This window comes from Dermacentor albipictus, unplaced genomic scaffold (assembly GCF_038994185.2).
Source record: "Dermacentor albipictus isolate Rhodes 1998 colony unplaced genomic scaffold, USDA_Dalb.pri_finalv2 scaffold_11, whole genome shotgun sequence".
In the NCBI taxonomy this organism is placed as follows: domain Eukaryota; kingdom Metazoa; phylum Arthropoda; class Arachnida; order Ixodida; family Ixodidae; genus Dermacentor; species Dermacentor albipictus.
The window spans coordinates 2,532,810-2,545,633 of NW_027225565.1; the positions used below are offsets into that span (position 1 = coordinate 2,532,810).

The following is a 12,824-nucleotide window of genomic DNA, read 5'->3' on the forward strand; positions in this document are numbered from 1 at the left end:
CGTCTGGAGCTGCGTGGAAGCAATTTCGGCGGCTGCGATATCCGCCAGTATATCCCTTCCCGCGCCGATCGGTCCCGGACTGATATTTAGTTGGCGCCGGATTCCCTCACCGCGTACCAATCAGGCGCGATGAGCTAGTTCTGTCGCAGTCCCTAAGGTGAGCTGTGACATTGGAATTGCTAATCTAACTGATGCATAAACACCTCGTTCTTTTCGACGAGTGCCGTGTAAAGTACAAGGACAACGTGCTAATGGAATAAGGTCGGTTGGGAAGAAGGTCGGTCGTGAACACGCCGCTGGCAACATCTCTTCGGTGAACGCTTCTTCTGCGCGTCATGCATCTTCAGGAAGGTGCTCGCCAGCAGGCTCTAGCAGTAGTGCCTCTTCTTGCTCAGGATTTATTATCGTCGTTGGGACATCTGATGATGAGACGCAATGTGAAAACACGCGAACCCCACACGAGCTGAGATAGCTGCGCAGATTCGAGCCGCGGGAACAATCGTGATGCACAGCCGGCCACGAGGAGTTCATTTGAGGGATCGCCAGCTGTTTGTCCGCAGGCGCGAGTAAGAGCGGGCGCGAGAGAGGAAATCTGGGGGCTTTTGCTCCTTGAATATAAGGCTTTGCCTAGGCACTACGGAGCAGGTTTCTTAGCGCGCGTTGTATTCGTTTGTCTCCATTCATGCCGGTATTGCTGAGTACGGTCGAGTTTGTTTACACTCCGAGGCTGGCTGCCTGAGATGTGAGGAAGTGGACGCCCCATTTTGTGATCGCTGTGTCTGAAGGGGCAAGGTTTTGACTGTTGATGTATGAGTCGCGGGTTGCCATTTTCGTCCTGACAATAGAGTGGATTTTTTACGAGCACTGCTCCAGGAAGGCACATGTAACGCGCAAACGGAGGCCTCAGGAGAGCAAGATGGCGCAGATCTCCAAGGCACCCAAGGGATGGCGGGGGGGGGGGGGGGGGTAATCAAAGCTGGAAGCAGGGTGGCCCGTGGGTTGCGGCCGCGGAGGCCGAAGTGTGCCAGGGGGTGTTCGCATAAAAAATGGGTGGTTCGCGACAGTAGGCAGCCGATATTATACATCCGTGGCACGTGCAGTTCTAGCTTTGCTGTCCCCGTTGCCGCTTTTGTGTCCACGTGGCACCGCCAGTAATGCGAAATAACGACTCGTTGTTGCAATAAATTAAAAACACAGTTTAATATAAATTTCGTTACGTCCAACCACCAGCTTTCACGAGGGTCAACTGCTATAAAATTGCATGACAATTTTTCTTTAGCACACATTTGTTCCGTAATCATCCGCAGGGCGTAGTGTTTTGCCAGTGTGGTTGTACAGCTCTCACAACGATATACGGGGAAAATTGCATGGCGAGGCAGAGTACAAAATGTTGAGTTCCCATGAATTTCCAAGCGTGTTGTACGCTAAGTTACGTTAACTAATGCATCGGCACGGCAGTTAAATTCATCAACTGTTTCCTTTCCCCCGATTCCCCAGAAGTGTGTGGTATGCTCAATGGCACTAATGAACAAAGCACCGGCGCGACGTTATGCTTTGCCATTGAAGTTATCCAAGAAAACTCCTCACGTCCAAACGCATCCCCCTGCAACTGTCAGAATTTAATACGCTACCTCCGCAAAAATAAAGAAAGAAAAAAAGCAACAAACTAGCATCGGCGCGGCAATCGAATTCATAAACTCATTCGGTTGCCGCGAATCTCCTAAATTTAGTGTGCAGTATGCTGGCCTTGCTCAACGATACTAATGAATTGAATCGGCACGATGTAATAGTTTTCCACAAAAGTCATCCGAGAAGATACCTCACATCCATACATATCCCCCTGCGACTATAAAAATTTGATTTGCTTCCGTCGCAACAAAATAGCAACAAACTCGCCTCGGACACGGCTTTTTCACCGTGCCGGCCACGCATGCTGTCGATTCTGCGCAGCCAGCGTGGCTAAAGACAAACGGAGCTAGCAACTTTCTTTCCTGTAGTACCTAGATGAATAGAAATCTCACGGACCGAAAGTCCCCACAATTCTCTCTCGCAACCATTGCTCCTCGCGCATGCGCACAATGAGTGGAGATATCCAAATATGATGTGCTCGTCAAGAAACCTCCTCCGTAGTGCCTAGGCAGAGTCATCTATACATGGAGCAAAAGCCCCCAAATTTCCTCTCTCGCGCCTGCTCCTACTTGCGCCTGCGGTGAAACAAACGGCTGGCGATCCCTCAATTTAACGTCTCTTCAACCGGCCGAGTATTTTCAACTGCTTGTAGGTACAGCGGGACGCGGCATGCGGAGACGACGGACGTTTGCGCGCATGCGCGAGTAAGAGCGGGTGTGAGAGAGGAAATGTGGGGCGTTTTCCTCCTTGAAAATACGACTCTGCCTAGGTACTACGGAGGAGTATCTTGGCGCTCGCGGTATGCCCTTGTCCCTAGGCGCGCCGGCAGAAGTAGTGGGCTGCGATAGTGCTGAACTTACCACCGCAAGTTGGCGGCTGGAGGCAATTGTACTTATTCGATCATGTTTTTACTAATGAAAACAACGTGTCATTATTTCACATTATTGGCGGCGCCTCCAGGACACCAAAGCGGCAACGGGGACACCAAAGCCAGAAGCCGTACTGGTCCGTGGGTTGGGTCTCGCAGAGGCCTGCGCGGGCCAGGGGAGAATAAGATCGGCGGTCCGGTATTGTGGACAGCCAATTTTTTATGCGAACACCCCCTGGCACGCTTCGGCCTCTGCGGCCCCAACCCATAAGCCACCCTGCTTCCAGCTTTGACCTCCACCCCCCGCCCCCCCCCCCCCGCTACCGCTTGGGCGCCGCGAAAACACTGCGCCACCTGTTTTAATATAACCTCAGGTGCTCCCCTGAGGCGTGCGTTTGCCGGTTACTTGTGCCCTGCTGGAGCAGTGCTTGTAAAATTCCGATCTATCGCCGCGACGAAAAAAGCGACCCGAGACTTATACAACGCCAGTCAGAACATTGTCTCTTCAGACGCAGCGCTCACGTCCGCGTCTACTGACTCACTGCGCGGGCAGCCAGCGGCGGAGCGTATAAACCAAATTGACCGCACTCCGCAATGCCGGCATGTCTAGGGGACAAATGAATACAACGCCGCTAAGAAACCTCCTTTGTAGTGCGTAGGCCGAGTCATACATTCAAGGAGCAAAGGCCCCCAGATTTTCGCTCTCGCGCCCGCTCTTACTCGCGCCTGCGCAGAAACGTCGAGTTCTGTCAAAAGTGCCACGCCCCGCCGTACCTACTAGCAATTCTAAAAACGCCAACCGGCCATGTCTGGCACTCGATTGAAAGTGAGCGCTTTACGCGGCAGATGTCGCCTATATCGCGTTCGGGCGACTCGGTATGCAAGCAGTGCGAACGACGCGAAATCTGGCGGCAGGAGAATCCCGTCCGCCTAGAAGCCGGATTCGCCAGTGCGAACCTGACGGTGGAGCTGTTTTGCTTCCCGAAGTTTTTACCGCACTTCTCAACGAACGCCTCACTGTCCACCGTTCCACTGCGGCACATCACCCGCAGACCAAAGGTCTCGCAGAACACTTCAACCGGACTTTCGATGGCACGCTTTCTAATAATGTCGTCGGTTGTGACATACTTTGTGTACACTGTGCCGACCGATTCCTTCATCATCATCATCATCATCATCATCATCATCATCATCATCAGCCTGGTTGCGCCCACTGCAGGGCAAAGGCCTCTCCCATGCTTCTCCAACAACCCCGGTCATGTACTAATTGTGGCCATGCCGTGCCTGCAAACTTCTTAATCTCATCCGCCCACCTAACTTTCTGCCGCCCCCTGCTACGCTTCCCTTCCCTTGGGATCCAGTCCGTAACCCTTAATGACCATCGGTTATCTTCCCTCCTCATTACATGTCCTGCCCATGCCCATTTCTTTTTCTTGATTTCAACTAAGATGTCATTAACTCGCGTTTGTTCCCTCACCCAATCTGCTCTTTTCTTATCCCTTAACGTTACACCTATCATTCTTCTTTCCATAGCTCGTTGCGTCACCCTCAGTTTGAGTAGAACCCTATTCGTAAGCCTCCAGGTTTGTGCCCCGTAAGTGAGTACTGGTAAGACACAGCTATTATATACTTTTCTCTTGAGGGATAATGGCAACCTGCTGTTCATGATTTGGGAATGCCTGCCAAACGCACCCCAGCCCATTCTTATTCTTTTGATTATTTCCGTCTCATGATCCGGATCCGCCGTCACTACCTGCCCTAAGTAGATGTATTCCCTTACGACTTCCGGTGCCTCGCTGCCTATTGTAAATTGCTGTTCTCTCCCGAGACTGTTAAGCATTACTTTAGTTTTCTGCAGATTAATTTTTAGACCCACTCTTCTGCTTTGCCTCTCCAGGTCAGTGAGCATGCATTGCAATTGGTCCCCTGAGTTACTAAGCAAGGCAATATCATCAGCGAATCGCAAGTTACTAAGGTATTCTCCATTAACTTTTATCCCCAATTCTTCCCAATCCAGGTCTCTGAATACCTCCTGTAAACACGCTGTGAATAGCATTGGGGATATCGTATCTCCCTGCCTGACGCCTTTCTTTATTGGGATTTTGTTGCTTGCTTTATGGAGGACTACGGTGGCTGTGGAGCCGGTATAGATATCTTCCAGTATTTTTACATATGGCTCATCTACACCCTGATTCCATAATGCCTCCATGACTGCTGAGGTTTCGACTGAATCAAACGCTTTCTCGTAATCAATGAAAGCAATATATAAGGGTTGGTTATATTCTGCACATTTCTCTATCACTTGATTGATAGTGTGAATATGGTCTATTGTTGAGTAGCCTTTACGGAATCCTGCCTGGTCCTTTGGTTGAGAGAAGTCTAAGGTGTTCCTGATTCTATTTGCAATTACCTTAGTAAATACTTTGTAGCCAACGGACAGTAAACTGATCGGTCTATAATTTTTCAAGTCTTTGGCGTCCCCTTTCTTATGGATTAGGATTATGTTAGCGTTCTTCCATGATTCCGGTACGCTCGAGGTCATGAGGCATTGCGTATACAGGGTGGCCAGTTTCTCTAGAACAATCTGTCCACCATCCTTCAACAAATCTGCTGTTACCTGATCCTCCCCAGCTGCCTTCCCCCTTTGCATATCTCCTAAGGCTTTCTTTACTTCTTCCGGCGTTACCTTCGGGATTTCGAATTCCTCTAGACTATTTTCTATTCCATTATCGTCCTGGGTGCCACTGGTACTGTATAAATCTCTATAGAACTCCTCAGCCACTTGAACTATCTCATCCATATTAGTAATGATATTGCCGGCTTTGTCTCTTAACGCATACATCTGATTCTTGCCAATTCCTAGTTTCTTCTTCACTGTTTTTAGGCTTCCTCCGTTCCTGAGAGCATGTTCAATTCTATCCATATTATACTTCCTTATGTCAGCTGTCTTACGCTTGTTGATTAACTTCGAAAGTTCTGCCAGTTCTATTCTAGCTGTAGGGTTAGATGCTTTCATACATTGGCGTTTCTTGATCAGATCTTTCGTCTCCTGCGATAGTTTGCTGGTATCCTGCCTAACGGAGTTACCACCGACTTCCATTGCACACTCCTTAATGATGCCCACAAGATTGTCGTTCATTGCTTCAACACTAAGGTCCTCTTCCTGAGTTAAAGCTGAATACCTGTTCTGTAGCTTGATCTGGAATTCCTCTATTTTCCCTCTTACCGCTAACTCATTAATCGGCTCCTTATGTACCAGTTTCTTCCGTTCCCTCCTCAGGTCTAGGCTAATTCGAGTTCTTACCATCCTGTGGTCACTGCAGCGCACCTTGCCGAGTACGTCCACATCTTGTATGATGCCAGGGTTGGCGCAGAGTATGAAGTCTATTTCATTTCTAGTCTCGCCGTTCGGGCTCCTCCACGTCCACTTTCGGCTATCCCGCTTGCGGAAGAAGGTACTCATTATCCTCACATTATTCTGCTCCGCAAACTCTACTAATAACTCTCCCCTGCTATTCCTAGTGCCTAAGCCATATTCGCCCACTGCCTTGTCTCCAGCCTGCTTCTTGCCTACCTTGGCATTAAAGTCGCCCATTAGTATAGTGTATTTAGTTTTCACTCTACCCATCGCTGATTCCACGTCTTCATAGAAGCTTTCGACTTCCTGGTCATCATGACTGGATGTAGGGGCGTAGACCTGTACAATCTTCATTTTGTACCTCTTATTAAGTTTCACAACAAGACCTGCCACCCTCTCGTTAATGCTATAGAATCCCTGTATGTTATCAGCTATATTCTTATTAACCAGGAATCCGACTCCCAGTTCTCTTCTCTCCGCTAAGCCCCGCTAGCACAGGACGTGCCCGCTATTTAGCACTGTATATGCTTCTTTTGGCCTCCTAACTTCACTGAGCCCTACTATATCCCATTTACTGCCCTCTAATTCCTCCAATAGCACTGCTAGACTCGCCTCACTAGATAACGTTCTAGCGTTAAACGTTGCCAGGTTCATATTTCAATGGCGGCGAAAAAAAAAATCCGCGTGTTGATAAAATTGCACAAACAGGCCTGGAGTGTGGCCTGATCCCGGTGACCAGAACCGGTAACGCACTCCCTCACCAGAGCAGGATTGGCCACCCTGGTGCAGTACTTGGCCACAACCTCCTATATGAAGACCGATTCCTTATCACTGTGCAAAGGTCACGTGGTCTTACGGTACTGAGGCTTTAGTCTAACACCATCTTCATGTACACTAGGCGTGTCTTGCCCTGAACAATAACATAGCAGCCATCATGGAGTTATATTTTTTTCTCTTTTGAATAGTTCCCGAGTTTCGTTCTGTCCTGCGGCCTCCTCATACTTTCATATCTGTTTCGCCATCGCAGCAATGCAGTGTACACATGGCGTTGCTCGTCTTACTGACTTGTGTTTCGAGTAACAGTATGAGCCCGTCAGAAGCGGATCGAGTCTGCTGGTCAGGCTTTATTCGGCCGCTCAATCTCATGTAAACTCGATCGGGTTGCGTCGCCATAGCGTCGAATCAGGCTGAGCCAGCCCAACTGCACGGTGTAGGTTCACCGAACCCGACCCATTTGCTACGAGCATGGAAACTCAGACGAGTCGGATCAGCAAGCGATGCGATTTGAGCGGGTTCACTAACCCATCAGCGCTCTTTCGCGCCGGCATCGGAATTGGTATCGGGACACGGCAAGTACAAGGACCGTGCGGTGAAACGTCATCCATCTGATAAGGGGCGTGAACTTGAGCTGTTGGAAACGGTTGGTTCGCATCAAGAGCCTCATTAAGCCGGCGTCTGTAGCAGTGAAACTCCAGCTGAAATCCCGTTGGCTGCCACGCCACGTGACGAGCACGACTCGATGGAGTTTCCATTAGCTGAGACGCCATGGCACGAACGCGCCTCGATGGAGCGGAGCCTGGGAAAGGGGACACTTGCTGCCGCAGTAGCACACCAGGTGTTGTGTGAGGGGAGAGGACATCACCGCGACGCCCAATTACTTGCAAGCTTGTGTTATCAGTGCGTTCCTTGGCAGCGCTAGTTCACGCCTGTATTCTAACTGCGCCTCGGTAAGGCCAAATTAAAACGTGCCATGCGTTTCAATGCGGTCGCTTGCCTGCGAGAAGTTCATTACTCCAAGGGCAGCTCAGCGGCGTTGAATTGGACCTTAATCGTTTCGCATTCAAAACTAGTAAGAAATGCTTAGGTATCATGTTTTTTGACACGAGCCTCTCGCGTTATGTTCATGCAAATGTAGCAGTTCGAAACCTTTGTTTGTTATTTTATTGTTATTTTAGTGAAGTGCGCGTCTCAAGAGATATCTGTAGTGGAGCGCCATGTCATCATCATCATCATCATCAGCCTGGTTACGCCCACTGCTGGGCAAAGGTCTCTCCCATACTTCTCCAACAATCCCGGTCATGTACTAATTGTGGCCATGCCGTGCCTGCAAACTTCTTAATCTCATCCGCCCACCTAACTTTCTGCTGCCCCCTGCTACGCTTCCCTTCCCTTGGGATCAAGTCCGTAACCCTTAATGACCATCGGTTATCTTCCCTCCTCATTACATGTCCTGCCCATGCCCGTTCTTCTTCTTGATTTCAACTAAGATGTCATTAACTCGCGTTTGTTCCCTCACCCAATCTGCTCTTTTCTTATCCCTTAACGTTACACCTATCATTCTTCTTTCCATAGCTCGTTGCGTCGTCCTCAATTTGAGCAGAACCCTTTTCGTAAGCCTCCAGGTTCGTAAGCCTCCAAGCGCCATGTGCCGAAGTGTTAATGCAAGAGTATTGAACCACGCAGGTTTACTCACGATATCGGGTGCCCGGTCGGCATGATAGGTAGCCGCCCCTTTCAGGTCGCTTCTTTGAAATACAGATGGAGGGTGGCTGTAGCACTCGCTCTCTCGCTCGATCCAGCCCACAGAGGAGTAGACGATGACCGTGTCCGCAACGTGGTGGCTGCAGTGAGTGATGCACGATGCCCCTCGTTCAGCAAACAGAGGCATACTAGCTTTGTTCGCTAGCAAAACAGCTCGGACACAGCTCGGACACACACGCACACACAAACCCACACACAAACCCACACACAAACCCACACACACACCCACACACACACCCACCCACCCACCCACACACACACACACACACACACACACACACACATATATATATATATATATATATATATATATATATATATATATATATATATATATATATATATATATATATATATATATATATATATATCCGAAAATCCCGTGTGATGTAGGTCACGGTTGAAGCTTGGGTAACCACTCTTGTCCTACCTTCCTCCTGGTTTTGTGACAAAATGCGCAAACATGGACACTCGCGCGTATACCTTAAAGATGTTCTGGAGCTTCTTTCACTACCCCGATCCCTTTCCCACCTCTGGGATTAGTCTTGGAGTTCGCAGTAGGACGGCGCCCCAGGAAAACAATCCACGAACGAATCTGCACCATGTCGCCGATGTGGCGCTCTCGCGACCGACTTCATTCCAGCTGAAGAGTGGCCGGAGGACTGCACTTAACGTAATTCAGTTGGCTCCTGTGTGTTTGCTATTCTTGAAAGCGAGGCATCAGATTAGCGTGCCGGCCCTGAAAGCATCCCTGACCGAATCACGGAAGAAAATTCTTCTGGGGGATGCCTTGCGGGCCTTGATGGAAGCGCACCCAGTACGCTTAAAGGCTAGGATAAAGCCTCAGAGCGGTAATTTCAATAAAATGCTTTGCGTTGCATTGCTTATATGTCGGGTGAATTTCGGATGTAGCATTTCCTGATATCTCTTTTATTCTCAGGGTAAATACTTGGCGTAAACCTTCCTACAGAATTTAAGGCGTATCCTATGCAATGTATACAGCCTCGTCCGTTATTGCATGGGTCAGTGTCATCATGTCAGAGCAGCTAACAGGGCTGTGAGATTGGTCAAGCACATGTAGAGGTCACATTATACTGCAAGTATGCGATTGGCTTCACTGCAACCCTCTGTATAGTCGTTCCCTTGTTCTAAATTGCATTATACAAAACTGACATTCTCAAACAACTAGAGAGATGAATACTAATTTAGTCTTTTTTTTTTCGAATGCTCTAGCATATGGCAGGCGATTTGTGCGACCTGCACAATCACAGCACAATCTCGAGCGAAGCAGTTTCCTTAGAGCTATTGTGAGAACTTCTGTAGAGTAATCACTATATTGCGGAATTTTAATAAGTTATCTGTATGCGACTATAGTTCTTATAAAACTTCTCGCGAATTTTTTCGGCACTCATGAATTTCAGTCAGGCATGCGTCGAAGTGCATCATGATGCAACTTAATGCGCAGCTCCCAATTAACGAAAACACTTTTAAACTTTGCCTGCACGTAACCCACACACTAACCATTATTCTCGCTTAATATACATTTTGTGGCACGCACTTCTGCATCCTCGACGCCGGTAAATGAGCGTAAAAGGGCCATATGCAACGCCAACGCTTACTTGCCCAAGAAATTGTTCCGAAAGGCTGTACTTGATCAACGTGCAAGTACCTTTGCTCACATGTGTGATATAGCTTTCGCGCCATTTTGAATAAATTTGATATCGGTAGGAATTAGAGTCCTGGCAGATAAAGAGGGCAAAATTAGACCGTTTTTAAGATGCCCTTAAATCTCCGGAAAGCTCGCAAGCATAATTTAATGGACATAACGTGAGAAAACTACTTGCGATCACGTCTGCCTAAACGTTAGCTATGATCCATCGCTTACATGAACAAGCCGCCCCAATTAGTTCACTGTAGTGACCAGACAAACCTTGTACAACGCATGGAGGCACCGACGAATCGGTATAATAATGATTTGTAACGCGGCTAATTAGGGAAGAGGCGTTAAAGCTACGCTATACAAGAGGCTTAAAATGCTGCCCATTGCTTTTAAGTATGAACATGCTGTGGCCCAGGGATTCCTCGGGAAACCGAAACACAGCTGATAACGGACGTGTGACAATCGCATTCGAAATGCTCTACCAAAGCTGAATTTCGACGGACGCTATGAAATAGCGTTGTCGAACATGGTGTCACCCATGGCTCCCGCTTCAGAGGGAATTCTCTCGTGATGGCTGCGCTCTGACTCCCTCAATAACTATTGAAATGAGCTTTCGCTTTCTTTAAACTAACCTGAAACGTTAGTTATGAGTGTGTAACGTATCCAATTTCTGAGACCGTCTTGCGATTACAGCGCCCGTAGTACAAACGAGACGCGTGCACATAGCAGCAACCGAGTGGTTGCTAATGGAACGTCTTGGCTTGGATACGTTTGGCAGTAGGCACCATACGGCGCGCTGTTTTAGAATGTCTTCCGTGCGTTTGCGTTTCCCGTACGTCAAACTAAATGTCTTGAATGGGCGTGCACCCTAATGTCCCGCAAATGTGCTCGCGTTTAACGTACGTCAGGTGACAAACACTTGTCTAAAACTCCCTCGTGAATATTTTACAAAGGTCACATCGTATGCTAATGCATTTGAGCTTATGCACGAACCTTCCATATTGTTCTTTTCATGTTATTTAAGTTTGACTCCGTGGTGTTTGTAGTTATATGGCAGGGCAGGGAGATAAGATTTGCGCAGGCATTTCCATTGTGATTTTACGCAGAAAGCACAATTCACCCATACAGATTGAAGTTTGCCTACAAATTACCTATAGCATGCAGCTTAACCAATAGGCGCTAATTCGGCTCGTCGAAAATTTAATTGCACGAGATTCCTTCCACCTTCAAATCCACGTTGAGCTGCTAAGCACGAGGTCGCCGGATCGAATCCCCGCCATTGCGGCCGCGTTTCGATATGGGGCGAAAAACGAAAACACCCGTTAAAGAAGCCCAGGTGGTCGAAATTATTCCGGAGTGACCCATTACGGCGCACCCCATAACCAAATCGTGGTTTTGGCAGGTGAAACTTCAGATTTTTTTTAGCTTCAAAAACACAAACGTCTTGGTTTCGGAACTCATTACCATTTTTTTTCTTTAGTACGCTTTGTGAGATTTACAAAATGCAGACTATATTTGCGATATCTCAACGGGAAAGTCCAACATGACAGCATCAAGTATTTTTTATTCACTGCATCCCCAAAGCATCCATCCAGCCACATGAAAAGGATGTCTAACGTAAAATATTCTGAAAGTACAGCGAACCAAGACAACTAGGTAATATCTTGCTCAGTATGAGCGAGAACGCCCGGCCGCTTTGTCGCGCGTTTGCATCTAGCCGCAGCTCGTACTCAGTGCGATACTACGTGACGGCATAGGGACGCTAAGAGCAAACATTCAGCCGTCTGTTTTTCCACTCTTATTACTAAAACACCTAGCACATAATATTGAAATTTGCAGCGGAAATCCAATGTGAAGTGGCTCACGAGGTAGGAGAGACATTTTAGGTATAAATTTTGTCATGTGTGCCACTGTTTTTGTTATGTACCATGACGCGCGCAACTGCGAACGGAACAACCTATGGCGCTAATTTCGCTGATTAAAAAGCAGGATCCTTGCTTAAATCAGCTAGCACAGCGCAAAGAGAAACTACGAACCATGTTTGAGGCATGAAATTGGGGAAAGGCGGTGGTTTACAAATTATTGGCTACGCTGTTATTTAGGCCAAGGTTGTGACGGTTTCGCGACACATGGCTCATAAAGTTCCATTTATTTTTTCTGAGTCAGAAGTTTTGCCTTTCACAGTCATTTTATGGCTGCGAGAAGCTTTGTGGATGCAAAGCTTCTCTCAGATGCAAGATTTAAAGGGATACAGAATAAAAATCGAAGAATATAGAGAAAGCCCCACAATTGCATTCCTAAGATACGATTGCTATAGTATATAGTCATTATTCGGGTTACTTTTGAGCGGATGGCTGTATTTTTGACTCTCTATGAGCGGCCACCGCGTCACTCGCAAAGCGCGCCCGACAACAAGCCGGCGGATCTGACGTCACAACTACCCTCGGGAAACGTGACATCCCAAGAGAAATCAGAGAACAGCTAAGGATAGACCCACTTCCCAAAAACATGCACCCCACCTTCAACAAAGAAAGGAGAGAAAAGAGAGCCGAAGCACTGGTCAGACGCTTCAGTGAAATAGATAGGGAGATAGTGGCGTACACGGATGCGGCCAGCGGCAAACTGGGTGCGGCAGTAGCCTCAGTGGTTGATGGCCAAGGTGAAGCAGTCTCAGCAGCAACAATACGCAGCCGCAATCCGGAAGCAGCGGAAGAAGTAGCAATCGCGCTTGCCTGTGTCGGGACCAAGGCGAGCTACATAATAAGCGA

The 12,824-nt window shown here is 48.1% G+C and overlaps 2 protein-coding genes across 3 annotated transcripts in view; one reads left to right on the top strand and one right to left on the bottom strand.

Annotated features, from left to right (window-relative positions):
* LOC135896560 (uncharacterized) overlaps positions 1-12,824 on the top strand; it is a 208,958-nt gene that overhangs the window by 177,604 nt on the left and 18,530 nt on the right. The gene's annotated exons all lie outside the window — the stretch shown is intronic.
* Positions 1-12,824, bottom strand: part of LOC139051337 (uncharacterized) — a 40,546-nt gene that overhangs the window by 9,129 nt on the left and 18,593 nt on the right. The window contains exon 4 of the mRNA XM_070528358.1: positions 8,329-8,476. Within this exon, the coding sequence (XP_070384459.1) occupies positions 8,329-8,476 (148 nt within the window). The remainder of the gene's footprint in view (positions 1-8,328; positions 8,477-12,824) is intronic.